The 19,165-nt window shown below is 60.8% G+C and overlaps 1 protein-coding gene across 4 annotated transcripts; it reads left to right on the top strand.

The window, feature by feature from the left end:
- Positions 1 to 3,068: 3,068 nt before the first annotated feature.
- Positions 3,069 to 18,712, top strand: Rcc1l (RCC1 like). 4 transcript variants are annotated; one of them, XM_046422821.2, is made up of 11 exons: positions 3,069 to 3,213; positions 5,788 to 5,917; positions 6,814 to 6,942; positions 7,521 to 7,587; positions 8,552 to 8,603; positions 9,954 to 10,038; positions 11,019 to 11,200; positions 13,826 to 13,913; positions 15,009 to 15,182; positions 16,818 to 16,903; positions 18,000 to 18,712. In XM_046422821.2, the coding sequence occupies exons 2-11, from the start codon at positions 5,863 to 5,865 to the stop codon at positions 18,075 to 18,077; spliced, it is 996 nt and encodes a 331-aa protein (XP_046278777.1). In that variant the 5' UTR covers positions 3,069 to 3,213; positions 5,788 to 5,862; the 3' UTR covers positions 18,078 to 18,712. The 4 variants fall into 4 exon arrangements, 3 of the variants coding, with proteins under 3 accessions (XP_046278777.1, XP_046278776.1, XP_046278778.1); XM_046422820.2 differs by lacking the exon at positions 3,069 to 3,213 and adding an exon at positions 3,352 to 3,684; XM_046422822.2 differs by lacking the exon at positions 3,069 to 3,213 and adding an exon at positions 3,980 to 4,192.
- Positions 18,713 to 19,165: the final 453 nt, after the last annotated feature.

Raw genomic sequence — 19,165 nt, 5'->3', positions numbered from 1 at the left:
TGAATTATTATTTATTCACATCAACCCAGGAGATGTCCTCACAGAGATGCACAGGGAATCATGTTCAAGCACATTCACTGTGAGGCTGGGGCTGCAGCTCTGCGGCAGAGGCTTGCCTGGCATGCACAAGGTCCTGGGTTCAATGCCAGCACAGAAAAAACAAAAACAAAACAAAACAAAACTGCTGTATTGTACATTTATCATAAATTCAGACAACCTTTTTTTTTTTTTTTTGGTATCTGGGGTTGAATTCAGGGGCATTCGACCACTGAGTCACATCCCCAGCCCTATTTTTTGTATTTTATTTAGAGACAGGGTCTCACTAAATTGCTTAGTGCCTCACTGTTGCTGAGTCTGGCTTTGAACTTCTGATCCTCCGAGACACTGGGATTACAGGGTGTGCCTTAGTAGCCTGGCCTCACACCACTCATACACAAACCAAATGTTCACCAAAAGAATGGCTAAATGAGATGTGGTTAGCTCAGTGCTAAGGGTGCAGCTCAGTCCTAAAGTGCGTGCCTCGCATGTGCAAGACCCTGGGTTCCCCAGTACCCCTCGCCCCCCAAAAAAGTGGTTAATTTACATTAATGTGCAACAATGTGAGAGCTGGGAACAGGTCCAAAGGAACAGTTAGGGAAATGTCTCCAAGTTAATTTGGGGTTAAAAGAAACTGCAATATGGGATATATATTAGAACATTTTCTTTAAACACACGACAAAAATAATATTTTTTCATGGTAATGCATATGTGGAGTTACATGGGTAAAGGGGCTTTTGGTCTTATCCATATTTTTTTTTAAACAAAGGAACTGTTAATTTATCAGTGGTATAATTAAAGTTAATGAATAAAAAGTAAATCATGGGGCTGGGGATACAGCTCAGTTGGTAGAGTGCTTGCCTCGAATGTACAAGGCCCTGGGTTCAATCCCCACCACACACACAAAAAAAGTAAACCATGAAAATACGTAAGGCTAATTAAGTTCCCTCTTTGGGAGACTAAAGAATTTCAACTGCCTCAAAATATCAGACAGCCAGCCAGAGTGGTAGGAGCCTTTGGTCCCAGCTGCTTGGGAGGCTGAGGCAGGAGGATTCCTTGAGGCCAGGAGCTGGAGACCAGCCTTGGGCAACATCAGGAGACCCTGTCTCAACAAAGCAAAGCAAAACAGACCACAAATACAAATAAAATAAATTAAACAAATAGAAAACGTACAAGAAAAAGTCCCTTCGGTGAAGGAGGTGAAATCTAGCTTGGGTGAGATTAGCAGACATTTGGAAAGCTGATGTTTTGCTGTGGAATCAACTTTTCCAAGCAAAAATTTAGACAAAGATGGAAGTCCCTGCTCCCATAGAGCGTCTATAAAGCCAACAAGAGTTTTAAATTTATTTATTTACTTAGACGTACCCGGGATCAACCGACTAGGTTTGAATAGTAAATATAAAACCGCGGCTGTGACTACCAATCTCAACTGGCCCCAGACTTTTGATCCTTCCCACCAACAGGAGCCACAGAATCCACGGGCACACACTGTCACCTGGTGGCTGGGGCTCACATTGCAGTTTGTCCTTTGGTCCCCAAATCTTATTAAACCAAGGCTTTCTTGTTTGGATATTCCTTAAAAGCAAAATATTTTAGAAATTTGGAAGTCTTACCTAGGGCTGTTGATTTTTAAATTTGACAAAGATTTTTCAAAAAGCTTACTATTTGCCATAATTTCCAGTTTTGTGAAGGAACAGACATTTAAGACCAAATGAATCAGAAAAATCATAAGCACAGACAAAAGGACAGTCCTGCTCCCAAAGGACCATGAAGAATTGCCCAGGCATGGCGGTGCCGCCTGTAATCCCAGCACCTCGGGAGGCTGAGGCAGGAGGATTACATGTTGGAGGCCAGCCTCAGTAACTTAGTGAGACCCTAGCTGGGTGTGGTGGTGCCTGAAATCCCAGCAGCTCGGGAGGCTGAGGCAGGAGGATCACAGTTCAAAGCCAGCCTCAGCAACAGTGAGGCGCTAAGCAACTCAGTGAGACCCTGTCTCTAAATAAAATACAAAATAGGGCTGAGGACGGGGCTCAGTGGTCCAGTGCCCCTGAAATCAATCCCTGGTACCAAAAAAACAAAAACAAAAACAAAACCCCAAACTTACTGAGGCCCTAAGCAACTTAGTGAGACCCTGCTTCAAAAATTAGAAGGAGTGGGGATGTGCCTCAGTGGATAAGTGCCCCTGGGCCCCGGGGTCAATACCCGGTACCGAAAAAAATCACAGGTTAGGGGGCTCTGCGGGAGAGGCTCGCCTGGTGTGTTGGGGGCCCCTGGGTTCCAACATACACTTAATAAACATGTATGTTCCATAGCCATGTTCACGTCTCCCTTATCCACATGTCCCAGAGCCAGGGACCAGGTCCTGCCAACAGTCTTGAGAGGTGGGTCACGTTCTGAGAAAGGCTTGATTCTGTTGTGGTGGCACCAAAGCAGGTACTTGGATAAAGCCAGAGCCACAGCCCGCTGTGCTCCAAAAGGGCTTTCAGCTCCCTTACCCTCTAATGGGACTTCTGTCGCAGAAGAGACTTTTTTTTTTTTTTGCTACGGGTGACTGAACCCAGGGGTGCTTAACTACGGAGCTGCATCCCCAGTCTTTTTAAAAATGTTTTGAGACAGGTCCTCTCTAAGTTGCTGAGGCTGACCTTGAACTTGCCATCCTCCTGCCTCGGCCTCCAGAGTCCCTGGGATCACAGGCGCGCGCCACTGCGCCTGGCTCGGCTGAGCTTTCTATCTTGCATTAACAGTGAAAACCGTGACGCTTGTCCCCGCTGGCTTGTCACCTGAGGTCTGAGCCCCACTGAGGTGGCTCAGGCTTCACAGGAGGGGTACAAGGAGCATCCCCGCACAGGGGAATCCTTTGAACTGGCCTTGGGAGCACAGCGACCCTGGGTGAATTCCAGGACCAGCAACAGGCAGAAAGCGAGATGAGGGCTGGGCGCGGTGGCGCAGCGCGCACCCGGACCCGCCGGCCTCCGGACCCGCCGGCCTCCAGTCCCGGCCTCCAGGCTGCGCCGCCGCGACCCGCGCAGTCGGTGCAGTTTTTCAGCCTCTCATTTTAAAGGTGAGAGCCTGAGAAGAGCGACGGGAGTCGGGACGGCTGCAAGGAGCCAGCTGAGAAAGACGAGGGGCAGGGAGCCCAGGAGGCCAGGGCGGGCCGCCCGGAGCAGTACGAGACGGGTAAGTGGCCCTGGGCCCCTGGGTTCAAGAACTGGTCCGCTTCGCCGCCTTCCGCCAGCAGCAAACGTGGCGGCGGCCGCTTCCGCCCACACGGGAAGTCAAGGGTGACGCAAGATGGCGGCGCCCGGCAGCGGCTGAGGCGTGAAGCGGAGCATGGCGTCGGCGGCGCTGGCTCGGCTGGGGCGGCGGCTGACGGGACCGGGCCCGGGGCAGGGGCGCGGGCACTGGACGGCGGCCGGGCGCTCCCGGAGCCGGCGCGAGGCGGCCGAGGCCGAGGCCGAGGCGCCGGTGCTGCAGTATGTGGGGGAGCGCGCGGCCCGAGCGGACCGCGTCTTCGTGTGGGGCTTCAGCTTCTCGGGGGCGCTAGGCGTGCCCAGCTTCGTGCTGCCCAGAGTCGCGCCTGCCACGCGCGCCCGCCCGCCGCGCCGGAGGGTGCAGCCGCTGCCCTACCGCTTGGAGCTGCCGCAGAGGGTGCGCTGGGCGCCCGGGGAGTGAGGCGGGTTGGGGGGGCAGGAGAGGGAGGCTGGGGAGGGAGGCTGGGGAGGGAGGCAGGAAAGGGAAGGGGAGGCCGAGGAGGAGGAGGGAGAGGGAGGTCGGAGAGGAGGAGGGAGAGGGAGACTGGGGAGGGAGGTAGGACAGGAGGGGGAGGCCGGGGAGGGAGGAAGGAGGGGAGAGGGAGGTCGGGGAAGACTGGGAGGCGTTTAGCACGGATTGCTGGGGGCAGGCTGGGGACTCCTTAGGGACAAGGCATTCAGTAGGAGCGAGCCCAGCCGGACGGTGGAGTGACCGCGACTTGGGAAGGAGGCAGGTCCTAGATTTGGAGGGGTGGCAGCCAGAGGACCCTCTTGGAGGCCAACACTCGGGAGAGTGAAGCTGACATGAGGTTGGGCTTGCCTGCGTGGCTGTGGAGGCCCTGGTAGGCCACGAAGAGGAGGCATCTTGTCCAATTCGGCTTCTGACTTCTCTTCCTCGTCTGCCAGTGAGCTCTGGACCAGAAACGGGGGACGGAGAAAGGGGGACCCGGTGAAAAGCGAGGGGCTGGGGATGGGAGCTGAGCCAGGCTCGGGCTGGCTGGAACCTGCAGTCCTCCTGCCTCAGCCTCCCCACTTGACCCCCTGGCCGACTGGCCGTATTGAGTCCTCAGTCCTGGGCCCTGGGCACCGGACCCGCAGGGTTCTCCTGGCTTTTCCTGGGCAGGGCTTGCTTTCTGGGCAGTGTCTTGAGGAGCGGATATTTTCCATCTTGATGGATTTCCTCAACCGGTTTTTCTGCTGTAGGTTGTGCTTTGGTGGCTCATCTGCCAGACCCAGGTTTGCGCCCTTGTTCGCTGGGTGGCTTTGGCTCTTGTATTTACGTCTCTGAGCCCCTGTGAGCTGGTTTGGGCCTGTGGGGTGAGGCAGGGTCCGAGGTCTGTTGTCCAAGCAACCGTACCTGTCCTTCCCTTGTGGGAAGCGGGGTGACCTAAAGGCAAGGATTGACTTCTGGACTCTGAGCTGTCTTCATGAAGCTGTGTCCACCCTCACGTCAGAATGACCCGTCTTGGTCACTGTCTGGATGGCTGTGGCTTGTGGTGAGCTTTGTGGTCAGGAGGCCGCCCTCCAGCTCTTTGGAGGTGGGAGCTCTGCCCAGCCCTGTCCTCCCCATGTGTGGGGATGGGGCCATCCTACCACTGAGTTGTCCCTCTGCCCTTCTGAGGCAGGTTCTCACTAGACTCCTGAGGCTGGCCTTGGACTTGTGATCCTCCTGCCTCAGCCTCCTAGTAGCTGAGGTTATAGCACGTGCCACGGTGGGTTATAGCATGTGCCACTGTACCTGGCTCTTGTCCTTTTTAAAAAATGGTCTGCCTCCTCTGGGTCCTTTGAATTTTAGGCTTGGCTTGTCCATTTCTGCAAAAATCCCTTCTGGGTTCTTAGGTATTTTTATGGTACTTGGGGTTGAACCGGGCCTTGCGCCTGCTGGGCAGGTGCTGACCCTGGGCTCCAGCCAGCCCTGTGTGTCTTTGCCATGCTGGGGATGGGACCCGGGTACTCCACCCTGGGCCACATCCCTCCACAGCCTTCTCGCTGGGGCTTTGAGGGGGTTCAGTGTGCGGAGTTGCCATGGAAACTGTTGTGCATCCTCCGGTCAGTGGTCTGGACTGTCTCCCATTTGTTTGGGACTCTGTCTTTTCTGTCCCTGTGACACCCTGGGGCAGCCTCCCCTCTGCTCATCTGGGGTCGCAGCACAGCCTGGGGCGAGGGGCAGCCTCCAGGGGCCCAACCCTGAGGGCTTCGGTCACCCGTGTGCCCCATGGTTGAGGAGGTGCTGTCGCTGTGGGACCCCAGCTGCCGTGGCACCGTCTTCAGGGCCACCCAGCGGACGCCTGCTTCTGGAGTCCCTGGAGAGGCAGCGTCCCTCCGGCCACACAGGTGGCAGGCTGGACCCAGAGCAGGCCGAGGCCCCTGATGGCCTCGTGGTGGGATGGGAGTCCTGGTTTGTGGGTGACTCGGGGGTGAACGAGGTCCCCAGAGCAGATGGAGCACCGCCGGTCACATGGGTGTGGTTTGTCACCACTCTGCTCGGGGCTTCTTTCAGATCTCCTCTGCGGCCTGTGGCTATGGATTCACACTGCTGTCCTCCAGGACCAAGGACGTCACCAAGGTGTGGGGCATGGGGCTCAACAAGGACTCCCAGCTCGGGTTTCAGAGGAGCCGGAAGGACAAAGGTGCGGGGCCGCAGGAGCCTGCGCTGGCCTGGGGACCGCCAGCCGGAGTGGGGCTGAGAGGCTGGCTCATGAGCCCGGCCAGCTGGAGCTCACCCTGGTCAGCAGCAACGGGGACCCTTGGCAGCAGGGCGGGCAGTGGCTGCTCCCACTTGGCCCCGGGTGCCCATGCCTGGACGTGGCCTGGGAGGAGGCCAGTGGGCCCTCCAGACCCCAAGCTCGTCCCCGTGTTTGGGGCTTTAGATGTAAAGGGTCAGGAACGGCCGCGAAGGACGTTTAGGAAGCAGGCCTTGTCACGAGAGCCACAGGAACCAAGGTGGCTGTGAGCTGAGGTGCCACCACAGAGCAGTTTTACTCTTAAGACAGGAGCCATCAGCCCGACGCCAGCTGGCAGGCTTCCCGTGTCCCAAGTCCCCTGTCCACCTACATAGCAGGCTGGCCTCCCGTGTCCTTGTCCACCTGCAGTCTGTTTCTGCCTGGGTCAGAGCGCTCGTGTGTTTTGTCTTGGGCTGTTTTAGACTCTGTATCAGAGAAGCCCGGTGTCAGGGTCCGGCCTCGTTGGCCCTGAGAGGCCGCCCTCCATGTTTCTGGCCCGCTAGGCCTTGAGCGGCACTGGGGGGATCCCAGGCCTGGTGCATGCAGAGCAGGTGCCACCCTGAACCTCCCCGCCCTAAGTCTCCCTTAGCGGATCACTGACTTGTCCAGACCGGCCGCAGCCTCTGGAGCCCCAGGAGATTCCCAAGGAGGCCCAGCGTGCGGTTCAGTGACCACTGGGTTCCTGGCCCCGAAGGGCACCGGGAGCTTCCCTCCTGACTCTGTGGGGAACGGGGTGGACGGCGGTTCCTGCTGCCGGAGGTGGCCTCGGCCGCTGCCTCGCTCTGACCTGCGGTCCTCTGCAGCCAGGGGCTACGAGTACGTCCTGGAGCCGTCGCCCGTCCCGCTGCCCCTGGACAGGCCTCAGGAGACCCGGGTGCTGCAGGTGTCCTGTGGCAGGGCGCACTCCCTGGTCTTGACGGACAGCGAGGGAGGTGAGTGCCCTCCCCGCGGGAGGGCCATTGGTGGGCTTGCTGAGTTCCTCGGGGGCTGGCCTGGGAGTGGGGGACCTTGCTGGCCTGTCTCACACCCAGGCTGCCTCGTCCAGCTCCTGCTGGGTGGCGGGAGGTCTCTGCACCGGGCTGTGTGTGCACAAAGGGTCTGTTTGCTCGCACCTCCCCTAGTGTGGCCTCTCAGGCTGAGGTCCCTGTGCCCGAGGTCCCTCTGCAGAGGGCTTGTGTCCAGGGAGAGGCAGCAAAGCCGCTTTGTTCCCGCTTCTCCTGGCCGAGGTGCCTGACAGGGCAGAGGTGGCCTTAGGAGGCCCTCACCAGGGCCTTTGGTGTCCGTGCAGTCTGGCCACAGGCACAGGGACGGGGACTTGCCCACACTGTGGAATTCCCAGGAGGTGGGACCAGGGCCTGGGGACCCAGAAGGCCTGAGGTGTTGCAGGAGGGAACCCTGTGGCAGTCGGGATGGGCAGCTGTGGGGGACGGCTCTGGAGACCCTGGCGGCCCTGGCCTGCTGGGATCCCACGAGCCTGCGCGGTGGGCTGGGTGGGCTGTGTCCCTTCCAGTGTTCAGCATGGGGAACAACTCGTATGGGCAGTGTGGCCGGAAGGTCGTGGAGAATGAAGTGTACAGGTGCGTGCCGAGCTCTGCCCCCAGACCTGAGTGGGGGAGCCCTGGGGCGGTTCTGCTGGGGGTGAGGGGTGAGCTTTGGTCGTCATGTGTACAAACCCTTTGAACTCATTTTTTTGGGGGTACTGGGGATTGAACTCAGGGGCACTGACCACTGAGCCCCAGCCCCAGCCCTGTTTTGAATTTTATTAGAGACAGGGTCTCACGGAGTTGCTTAGCACCTGGCTAAATTGCTGAGGCTGGGTTTGAACTCCTGATTCTCCTGCCTCAGCCTCCCGAGCCTCTAGGATCGCAGGCGTGCACCATTGCACCGGCCGAATTAATTTTTGTAACTTTTTTACTTTAAAAGAAGGAGAATTATTTAAGTTAACCATATTTTCAAATTGGTTAACTTAAAAAGTTCCCCTTCATCTCAGTTTTTTCATTGTGTATTAAAAAAAAATTTCCTCTAGTTCCTTGCTTGATGCTGGTGGCCTGAGTGCTAGTCTCTAGCCTCATACAAAAGTCATGTCGAGGTCTGGGCTGGGCTCAGGGGCAGAGCGTTGTCCAGCACAGGTGAGGCATTGGGTTTGATCCTCAGCACCACATAAAAAATAAGTAAAAATAAATTATCGTCCAACAACTAAAAATATTTTAAAAACCTCACATCAAGCTGGTGCGGTGGCCACGCCTGTAACCCCAGCTGTGTGGGAGGCTGAGGCAGGAGGAGCGCAAGCTGGAGGCCAGCCTTGGCGAATTAGCAATACCTGGTTTCGGAATAAATAACTAAATGAAGGGGCTCAGTGGCAGAGTGCCCCTGAGTGCGGTCCCCAGTACCGCAGGGAGGAAGAGACGCCTTGAGTTTCGTTGTGTGGGTTGTCCCCCCCCAGGACGGTGGCCCTGTGCTTGTGGGGTTGGGCTACCGGCCAGGGTGATGGGGCCCGGCCTGCGCGGGGCTGATGGCCGCGTCTCCTCTTCTTGGCTCTAGTGAAAGTCACAAGATCCACAGGATGCAGGACTTTGATGGGCAGGTGGTCCAGGTAAGAGAGGAGCTCCTCCTGTCCCCGGGCGCTTTGGAAGGGTCGACGCTGGGTGGGGTGCTGGCAGGCGGTTAGGGGAACTTCCTGAAGGGCCAGGTTACTCAGGTCAGGACTCCTGGCCTGCGCTGGAGACCAGGCTCCTGCTGAACCCTGGGATGGGGGTCTAGTAGAGTTAGGGCGGGGGTAAGGCTCCCGTGGAGACCAGGCTGCCTGCCCAGCTGCGTCCACCTGAAGTGGGTTCCTGTGGGGCGGTGCCCAGGCACCCGATGGCCACTAAGGATAAACGCTTAGCCACAGGTGTTCCTGCTGAGGCTGGGGTGCTGCCCAGCAGGAGGGGAGGGGCATCCTGGAGGCCCAAGCAGGCCTTTGGTGTGGCTGGTGGTCACTGCTGTGCTCGCGGGAGTGCGCTCTGCAGCGGTCAGGAGGGCAGGCGGGAGTGGACGACGCATACTCTGGGCACTGGCGGGGAGTGGAGCCCCGAGGGCCTTGTCCTTGGGCAGTGGGCTGTAAGGTTTTCAACAGGGCAGGGGGTGCGTGGTGTGCACCAGGCCCAGGTCCATGTCCAGCATCTCCAAAGGAATGCGTTCCGGGGAGGGCGCGGCCGAGTCCTGACCTTCCAGAAAGATGACTTTGCCCTGGTGGGAAGTAGAGGGGGCCAGGGAGGGTCCACCCCCACCCCCACCCCCACCCCTCGTGGAGGCCAGGAGGGGAGTCTGAGAGGGTGGGGGCACAGACTCCCAGGACAGCCAGGCTTCCGGGTCAGGAGAGGAGCAGGGAGGGCGCCCTGGGATCCAGAGTGACTGGCCAGCAGAATGGGGGACGCGGGGGCTTGGTAAGGGGTCGCGGGAGAGGCAGAGCCTCCTGCGCAGCCCCAGGTGCCTGTGGGTTCAAGTCCTCGTCCTCCTCCCATGGACGAGTGGCTTCGGGTGTCACCAGACCTCCTGAGTCTGTCCTGGGTGGTCCTGCTGTGGCCTGCTTCTCCTGAGGCAGTTAGAGACCAGGTCTGGAGACCAGCGTGGGGTGGCAGTGAGCCTTGGGAATGGAGCAGCCGGGTGTGGGGAGAGGAAGAGGCAGGAGGCCCAGGACAGACTTGGGTCCAGCGGTGAAGGGGACGAAGGGGACTAGGGCTGAGGCTGAGCTGGAGCTGGCCAGGGTGGGGCGTGGGGGTGGTGGTAGGGGGGCACCGGGGTGGGCCCTCCCTGGCCCCCCCGCCCCCCTCACCCCCTCCCTGGCCCCCCGCCCCCTCCTGGCCCCCTCCTGGTCTCAGGAGCTGCTGCCCTGGCTGCGCAGAGGGGAGAGCGGGCCTGGGGACTCTGAGAGAGGGCTCCTCTGCCCACTGGTGTCCTCCAGGTGGCCTGCGGACAGGATCACAGCCTGTTCCTCACGGATCGAGGCGAGGTCTACTCCTGTGGATGGGGTGCCGATGGGCAGACAGGTGCGTGATGAGAGGCCGTGGTGTGGCCCTGGGGGCCAGGACCGCCTCCCACTGGGCCCCATCCCCCTTGCTCCTGGGGAGTGCTGTCCCCTGCACTTGCCTGTGACCCCCTTTCCGCTGCCTGTGACCATGGACATGCAGCCTGCAGCTGGCCAGCCCTGACCCCCACTGCTGGTCCTGCTCTGGCCCTGCAGGGCGACTCGCTCCTGTGGCCCCGAGTTGTGTGTGGAGGCCCCTTCCTTAGGTGTTTAGTAATGTTAATTTTTCTAAATTTCCTTTTTCATGTTTTTGCTTCACTAGGATCTAACCCAGGGTCCTTTACCATGGGCAAATCCCAGCCTCTGCTCTTACGTATATCTGTGTGTGTATCTGTGTGTATCTGGGGCACCAGGCATTGAACCCAGGGCCACCGAACCACCGAGCCACATCCCCAGCCCTTTTTCTTTTCTCTACGTCTTATTAGAGACAGGGTCTTGCTGAGTTGCTTAGGGCCTCGCTAAGTTGCTGAGTCTGGCTCCGACTCGCCATCCTCCTGCCTCAGCCTCCTGAGTCGCTGGGATCACAGGCATGGGCCACTTGCCCGGTGCTTATCTTACAAAGTTTCTAACTTGATTCTGACCTAAAAAATTCCAGGGTCCCTAAAAACATGCCTTTTGGGTCTTAAGAATATGCCATTTGTGGGGCTGGGGTTGTGGCTCAGTGGTAGAGCGCTGGCCTCCTACGTGTGAGGCACCAGGTTCCATTCCCAGCACCTCATATAGATAAGCAAATAAAATAAAGTTCCATCAACTGAAAAATATTAAAAAGAAAAAAAAGTAGAATAGCCGTGTGTGATGAGTCCTCCCTCGTGGGAGCAGGTGTGCGGCCAGCAGGGCAGGCCAGGCTTTCTGTGCGGGTGCTGTCGGGGCCAGCGTTGTGCTTGGCGTGGCGCGAGCCTGCGGGAAGGGAGAGTAACTGAAGGTGCGCGTTTCCCCTGCCAGGTCTCGGTCACTACGATGTCACCAGCGTGCCCACCAAGCTGGGAGGGGACCTTGCTGGAGTGAAGGTCGTGCAGGTCGCCACCTATGGGGACTGCTGCCTGGCCGTGTCAGCGGACGGAGGCCTCTTTGGTTGGGGGAACTCGGAGTACCTGCAGCTGGCCTCCGTCACCGAGTCCACTCAGGTGCGTGCAGGGAGGCGGGGAACGCGGGCCTGCGGGGGCCTGGGGAGTGGGTGCGGGGGCCTAGGGAGTGGGCTTGGGGGCCAGGGGTGCTGTCAGGGCTTCAGGTCCCCCTTCCCAGAGGGTCCGAAGCAGGCTGCAGAGTCTCTATGATGTCCTGTGTGCCGTGGCGGCAGCATGACACAGACCCTGAGCTAAGACTGCGTGGCCCGCCAGGCCAGCAGCATCTCAAGGGCCCTCTTCTGGCCCCCCCTGTGAAGGGGGCCGCAGGCCGCAAGCCGCAGACGCAGACGCAGGGTCTTGGGGGAGACTGTCCATGGAGCAGAAGGTGGAGGCTGGCCTGGTCTTTCCACCACGTGCCTGTGCGGCCATCGCCAGCCAACGGCCATTCTGGGGAGGGTGACATGCACGCCACGCCCACCTGTAGAGCACGTGCGGTGGTGTGTGTTCACAGGCTGCGCCATCACCCGAGTCTGGTTCCAGGACAGGAGGGGCCCCACCCCAGTGTCCGCGTCCCCGCCCTGGGATGCTCTGAGGGGGACCTAGGTACCTGCTCATCCCTGGGGGGTCAGTGTGTGTCTTCCAGAGACACCGTGTTCCCTGATGCGATGGAATTGTTGGTGACACTCAGGGTTTTGTTTACTTTCACTTATTTTTTGTGGTCCTGGGGATGGAACCCAGGGGCGCCACCCGCAGAGCCGCATCCCAGACTTTGTCACTTTCCATTTTGCCCCGGGGTCCCGCTGAGTGCCGAGGCTTCCTTGGAACTGGTGACCCTCCCGCCTCAGCCTCCTGAGTGCTGGGAGACAGGGTGACCATTGCGCCTGGCTGCAGAGGCTGTAATAGACCTGAGTAAGGCCACGCAGAGGTCAGCCGACGGGGAGGCTGCCTCCTCCGCATCCGGCCTCGTGGCCGGCAGAGGCTGCCTGTGGACTCTGAGTGCCCCGGCACCCAACAGGGGAGGAGGCCAGTCGTTTAGAGGCGCATTATCTGTGGGAGGTGGACGGCGGGCAGGGGCTCAAGGGAGCGCTGCTCCTCCCCATGCCGACCTCCTGTGGGGACAGTTGCATGAGCCACCATTAGCCATGATTATTTGACATGTGACCCTGAATCAGAGAACTAAGCAACACATGGGACCGTGGCTGGGCGCCAGGTGGCCAGCTGCGTCCCTGACTGTCCAGGGCTGCGTTGCCCTGGGCTCTGCTGCCGGCCTTCTTGCTGTGCCTGGGGGAGGCAGGGCCCTGCTGGACGGAGCCCAGCGCTGTGCTGGCGCTTGGCCCAGCAAGATCCAATGCTTGGCTGCCTCCGTCGCTCCTCTCGGGCTGCTCTGGGGTGGCTCACTGTGGAGCTGGCCTCGTCAGGAGGGTGCTGACCAGGCGGTGTCCTGTGACTTCCTCTTGGAAGTGCCTCTCCCTGTACTGGGTGGCCTCACCCAGGAGAGGGGTTCTCAGGGGCTGGAACAGCAGGAGACCTGGTCACCAAGCCGCCTTACAAGTGGCTGAGACAACTTGTACTTATTTATATTTATTTGTCATGGCCCCCGAGGGGCTGCCCTGGGGCTGGCTCTCCTCGACCTCAGTGTACCCGCTGGGTCCTGTCCTCTCTGTGCCTGTCCTCCCTCCCTCCCTCCCTCCCTCTGGCCTGCCCTTCCCAGGGGTCCTCTCAGCCATGCTTGCATCCTGTCCCCTCGTCTTTGTCCCCGAGTTCTCGTCCGTGTCCCCAAGTCCTCGTCCCAGTCCATTGTAGTCTGCCTCTGCCTGTCAGCTTGTCCATGGCTCCCGTGAGGGCCACTGGCGACCTCCCTGGAGCCAGAGGCACTAGGAGGGCACTGGACAGCCTTTTCCTGCCCCATCTCTGACCTTGGCCGTGGCGCTGCTGGGACACGCTCCTTCCCGGCTGTCCCCTACCCTGGCCCTCCCCCTCCTCCCTGGTCAGGCCCCTGCTCTTCCTCCCCTGCTGGCCCTTTGAGGTGTGGGCGCCCCTCCTGGCCTCTGCATCTCCCACTAGAAGATCTCTCCTGTGGCTTCAGTGTCCCTCTGCCCCTCACCTGCCCCTGACCCCGGGCTCTTGAGCACTACTCTCCCTGGCCTCCCCAGAGCTCCCCGGGCTCCTCCAGCGCTGCCCATTCACTCTCCAGAGGACGGCCTGTGCAGGGTGCCTCTCCTCGGCCACCCGTGCCACCCACAGCCACGGGCCCTTTGCTCTGGTCTCCTGTGAGCTCCTCGAGTGGCTTCACGCCCGGCTGTCCTCTCCTGCATCAGGTGGATGCCCTGCTCCCCGCTCTGCCCTGGCCTGGTTGGTTCTTGCCTCTCCTCAGGCCTCAGGCACGGGCACCCCGCTGGCTGCCTCTCCCCGGCCTACACGGCTCTGCCACTCAGACCTCTGGATCCCCCTTGCGTTTTGCTCGTGGGGTCTGAGGTTGACCTTGACTGCTTCCCCTGGGCCAGCCAGTGCTCTTTGGGGGTGGGCTGGTCCTGTAGCCCCTGTGCATCCAGGTCCCTAGGTCCCGGCTTCGTGCCTGTGTGGTGCTCAGGAGATGGCCCTGGAGTGGACAGAGAGCTGGTGTGGCCCTGCCCACAGCCCACCCCCCACGTAGCCTGTCCTAACTGGAGCCCTTTCTCGCTTCAGGTGAACGTCCCTCGGTGCCTGCCCTTCTCAGGAGTGGGGACTGTGAAGCAGGCGGCCTGCGGGGGCACCGGCTGTGCCTTACTGAACGGTGAGACCCCCTTGGGTAGTCATTGGGGACTGGTGGGCATGTGCACTAGGCTGTCAGGTTCACGTGGCCATGGGATGGTCTGCTGGACCGAGCCTGGTGAATTTCATGACACGTGTGGCCAGAGAGCTGCTCATCCTGTCACTCCAGCAGACCTCGAGGGCGGGGTGCAGGGTCCCTGTTCCCTCAGCCCAGCCAGATCCCTTCTCCAGCCAGGAAGTAAATGAAAGAGTGGGCACTGCCACTGTGTGCCCTGTGAAAGAGTGTGTGGCACACTGAGGTCCCTGCCCTGCGAGTGTGTGGCACACGAGGGTCCGTGCCCTGCGAGTGAGCGTGTGGCACACAAGGTCCGTGCCCTGAGAGTGAGCGTGTGGCACACCGTGTCCATGCCCTGCGAGTGTGTGGCACACCGAGGTCCATGCCCTGCAAGTGTGTCGCACACCAAGGTCTGTGCCCTGAGAGTGTGTGGCACACCGAGGAGCACCAACCTTGGCATGGGTATCAGGGCTGGAATCTGGGGCCTCGCTTGTGCCGTGCACTCCCCGAGCTGCGCCCCAGCTGCAGGCCTGAGGGGCGCTTGCCTGGCCTGAGCCATCGGTTCCCAGCGTCTGGGGAGAAAAGCAAGAACTTGGTGTCAGAAAACTATATCCAGGCAGAAGCAGGAGCACCCCAGGCTCAAGGTGGCTTCAGCAACTTTGCAAGACCGCAGGGGACCTGGAGAGTGCCCGTCTCAGGGGTCGTGGCTCGGCGGGAGCGCACACCTGGGTTTGATTCCTGGTACCAACAAAAACGTTTTTTCCTTAAAGTTTAAAGGTCTGGCCAGGAATTGTCTGTGTTGTGTCATCTGCTCAGTGAGGACCTGGGTCCGTTAATAGGGACAGCTGTCTCCAAGCTTCAGGAGGCCGTGTGGGCTTCCTGGGTCATTTAGGGGCTGCCCCCACCCAGGTTGCCGCATGACGTGGGCTCTGGGCTCTGAGGGTGGCCAGCGGCTGGGCGGACGCTGAGGCGGGAACTGAAGCCGGGACAGGAGGAGTGTTTTCAGCCTGTTCTTTGGAGCCTCGGCTGGGTGGCCCGCTGACCCCGTCCTGTTGTGCGCAGGGGAAGGACACGTGTTTGTCTGGGGCTACGGAATCCTTGGCAAAGGACCCAGCCTTGTGGAAACTGCCCTTCCGGAGAGGATCCCGCCCACGCTCTTTGGCCTGACCGAGTTCAACCCGGACGTCCAGGTCTCCGTTATCCGCTGTGGGCTCAGCCACTTTGCTGCCCTTTCTAGTAAGTGGCCGGCTGGCAGGACCCAGGTGCTCCCCCGCATGCTCCCTTCCCTCTGTGTGCCCGTGGTGCCTTGGTGGGCTGACCGGGACGGGCTGACTGGGGTGGGCTGACCAGCACGGGCTCACCGGGGGCGGCCAGCAGCCGTCCATGGCTTGCAGGTGAACAACCTCGTCGCTTCCTCCCCTGGAACTGGGCTCGGTTCCTGTGGTTTGTGGTGAGGCTGATGTTTGGCTGACTCTCGAGGGCACCAGTTGGCCATGCGAGAAGCCCTGGCAGAGGTGGGCGAGTCCTTGGAGAGTGTGGGTGGGCTACCCCGCAGGCCAAGACCCCGCTCGGCCTCGGGCACGCGGTGGCCAGAGGCAGTTTGGAGACCCCTGTGGTTTCTGGAGGTGGAGCGCTCCTTGCTCCAAAGTGCTGGGGGCCATCACAGGACGGCCTGGCCAGATGACAAGCTGTCGGAGACGAGTTGTCCCACTGGCCTCTGGGCTGGCACGGCCCGTGGCCTCTGGGTGCCCCGGTTGTGGGTTTCCCTGGGCAGTACGACTACACAGGCGGCTCACTTGTCGATGACCCCTGTGTTTAGTCCTCTCCTGGGAAAGGTCCCTTTTCCTCAGGGAGGTGCCATCAGGGTGCTTCACGCTGAGCTGCACCCCGTCCTTTGGGTCTTTATTTAGAGGCGGGGTCTCACTAAGTCATTGCGGCCTCGCTAAGTGGCTGAGGCTGGCCTTGGACTCGTGCTCTCCCTGCTCAGCCTCCCGAGCCACAGGACCCCAGGCCCGGGCAGTTTCCTTTGTCTTTCTTTCTTTGCTCCCAGTGGCAGCATGACCTATGAGTGGCCGTGAGCATGAGTGCTGGGCAGGACAGGTGGCTCCCAGTGCCACGCAGAGCCAGACCTGGGGGCTTTCCCTGGCTTGGCACTGCCACTTGGCAGAAGGCAGGTCCCTGAGACCCTGGCGGGGCACAAGCAGGGAACGGCCCGAGCCCGTCTGTGGTAGCCCTCTCGGGAGCTCCACCAACTCCTCATGAGGCCAGGCCCTGGTGACCGCCTGCTCCTTCTGGGCCCCTCCACTGTCCTCACCATTACCCTGGGGACCAGTGCCCACCACATGGATTTGAGGGACAGACTGTATTTGAGCAGTACACGGGTCCCTTCCGTGGACTGCATCCTTGTCCTTTGTGGCCTCTGTGGTTTGCAGTCATGGGTGGGTTGGGCTGTTTAGTTCTATCTCTTCATCTAGGTCAGGTCGCGTCACTGTGTCTGTCCTGTCACTGCCCTGTCCCCAGCTCACAGCACATGGGCCCAGGCCTGGCTCAGGCAGGCCCTGGGGGACACAGAAAGAGCAGCCTCTCTGTGGCTTAGGAAGCCAGGAGTGGCCTGGTGTGTGATAGGGTCACCAGGGCCGGGGCGGGCAGGGCTGGGCTGGGCCACACGCTCCTCAGACTCGCCTCCCGGGGGTCGGACAGCAGGGTGGGGACGGTGCCTAAGACATTGGCTTCTCCCTTCCCAGGAAGCACTGGGGGAACGGGGTGGGGACGGGCCATCTGTGCCTGATCGCAGAAGATCTGTCCTCGCGGTTGGGCTTCTGGGACGGGCTCTTTGCCAGCTCCCGCCAAGCCGCTGTCCTCTTCCCCCAGACAAGGGCGAGCTCTTCGTGTGGGGCAAGAACCTCCGCGGGTGCCTGGGGATCGGCCGCCTGGAGGACCAGTACTTCCCCTGGAGGGTAAGGCCAGGCGGACGCTGGGACCCGGGGAGCAGCCTCGGTGCCTGCCCAGCATGCAGAGGGGCTGGGGCGGGGCGGGGCCTGGGACTGTCCCCCCTGCCACAGTGAAGGGGTGGCTGGGGCCAGGCCAGGCTCCCGGATTTTGGGGCTTGCTGTCCTGGACTCCCTTGAGGTCAGCTCCCTGTGGGGGCCTGGTGAGGGCGCGGCTGGAGGGAGTGGCCCTGCAGGTGTTCCTGTCCCTGCAAGAATCCCCGTCAAAGCCTGTTCTGGGCATGGGGTCTGCCAGGCCTGGAGCAGGTCCTCACCCGTGGCTCCGGGAGTGCGCTCCAGTGGCCCGAGAGGTTCAGCGGCCAGAGGTTCAGGGGGCATCCAGGCTCTGTAGTGGGGACGCAGCAGGCAGGAGGCGTTTTCAAAGCTTAAGGGGCAGGGGGTCCTTCTTCAGTTGTAGCTCATCTCATTGTGGCTCACCGCCAGCTCAAGAGATGTCCTCGAATGTCACTACAGCTGCGCTGTGGAGGGTGGCCTCCTGCGCCACCTCCTCCCTGGGCAGCGGCCGGTGCTGGTGTCTCCCGCTGGGAGTCTCTGCAGAGCTGTGTGTGTGCACGTGCATATGTGTGTGCATGTGTGTGTGCGTGGGTGCATGTATGTGCGTGTGTTGCGTGTGTACCCTGAGGGTACCTGTGAGTAGGACAGCCTGTGTCTGTAGTGGGGTCGCTGGGTGGAGTGGCAGGCGGGGTTGCCCCAGACTAGACCCACAGGGTAGGAGCGAGGGCCTCTTGAGCTGCTCTGATAGGACAGATATGACACCCGCCTGAGGGCCGCGGCCTCTGGGATGCGCACATGCAGGACACGCCTCTGCTTCCCCAGAGGTGTCCCAGGTGTGGACCTGAGCCGCGATGGCCGCCCTTGAGGGCAGGGGCTGGGGTGCCTTGTCCCTGGGTCTCTCTTCACTGTGCCCAAGGGCCTGCTGGTGCTGTGAGCGCCTCTCCTGCAGGAGCCAGGTGCAGCGAGGGAGTGGCCTCCCTAGAGGCTGACAAGGCTGGTGGCCCTGCGGCCGCTGCCTGCAGTGAAGGATGTCTCGCTCTCGTTCCTTCAGGTGACGATGCCCGGTGAGCCCGTGGACATGGCCTGTGGTGTGGACCACATGGTGACTCTGGCCAAGTCGTTCATCTGACATCCTGCTTGACCCATGGCTAGCCAGGGAAGCCCAGCAGGACGGGGACACAGTGCCTGGCGGGGCTCTCGGATGGTGTTGGAGGGACAGGACCACTGCCCTCTGTAGGCCACGCTCCCGAGGGGTCCTGGCCAGGGCGTGGGACGACTGTTGGCACACCCACCTGTTCAGGGCTCCCGGGCCCGGCTGGCCCAGGACAGCTGTCCAGGGAGGCTCAGCCTCAGGATGTGTCTGGTCTCAGGCGGTGGCCTGCCAGGACACAGCGACCGGGGGGCTCTGGGTGTGTCCTAGTGACCCACGTGAACCTCCATTGGGCCGTGAACCAGACGGGCTCCTGTGGAACTGTGCTGGATGACCCCGTGCACATAGCCGCCTGCCCGCTGCCACGCTGCGCCCGAGGATAGTGAGCAGTCCCCAAGACCCTGCGGGCTCCTCACTGAGCAGCCAGCCCTCCCGCCGCCCCGTCCTGCCACCGCGCTCACCGCCTGCTGGAGGAGTCTCAGGGGGCTCAGCCTGGCTGGGGGCCAGCGGACGAGGATCAGAAGTCACGGCTACGTCCGCCCTGGTCACTGCTGGCCTTTTTCCTTAGAACAGTATTTACAGATATTTTTGGAATAAAGTCTATTTTCTTCCTCCTGAGGTCTCCTAGGGGTCTCTCTTACCACCAAGAGGTCAGCGGTGATGAGCAGGACTTGGGTCAAGAGGCAGATGGAAGCCAGTGGATGGCCCTGTGGATGGCCCTGCCTGGGACATTCCGAGCCAGTCCTGCTCCCAGGTCCTGGGGCCGTGGTCAGGTGGGGACCCACCACCGCCCGCGACGTCCGGCTGCTGCCGTAACTCGCTGCGCAGATACTTGTGGCGAGTCCCCTGTGACCAGGCCATTGTGTTCTGGGGCATGTGCCGACGACGGGAGCCCTGCCTTGAGAGGGGAGCAGTGGGGAGGAGGGGACGGGTGGGAGGGTTGCAGGCGGAAGTAGAGTGTCACTGTCACTGGGCAGCCTTGTCCTGGCGTCACCCAGGGCTGTGAGAACCAGCTGGCCGGTGTGTGGAGAGGGCCCAGCGCAGCTGCAGGGACCTCCTTGGCCGAG

Source organism: Marmota monax, unplaced genomic scaffold, assembly GCF_021218885.2.
Source record: "Marmota monax isolate L192 unplaced genomic scaffold, Marmota_monax_Labrador192_F-V1.1 WCK01_AAM20220418_F8-fsc00237, whole genome shotgun sequence".
NCBI classification, from domain to species: domain Eukaryota; kingdom Metazoa; phylum Chordata; class Mammalia; order Rodentia; family Sciuridae; genus Marmota; species Marmota monax.
Note: the sequence above shows the minus strand (reverse complement) of the source record. Positions and strands in the feature narration are given on the sequence as shown.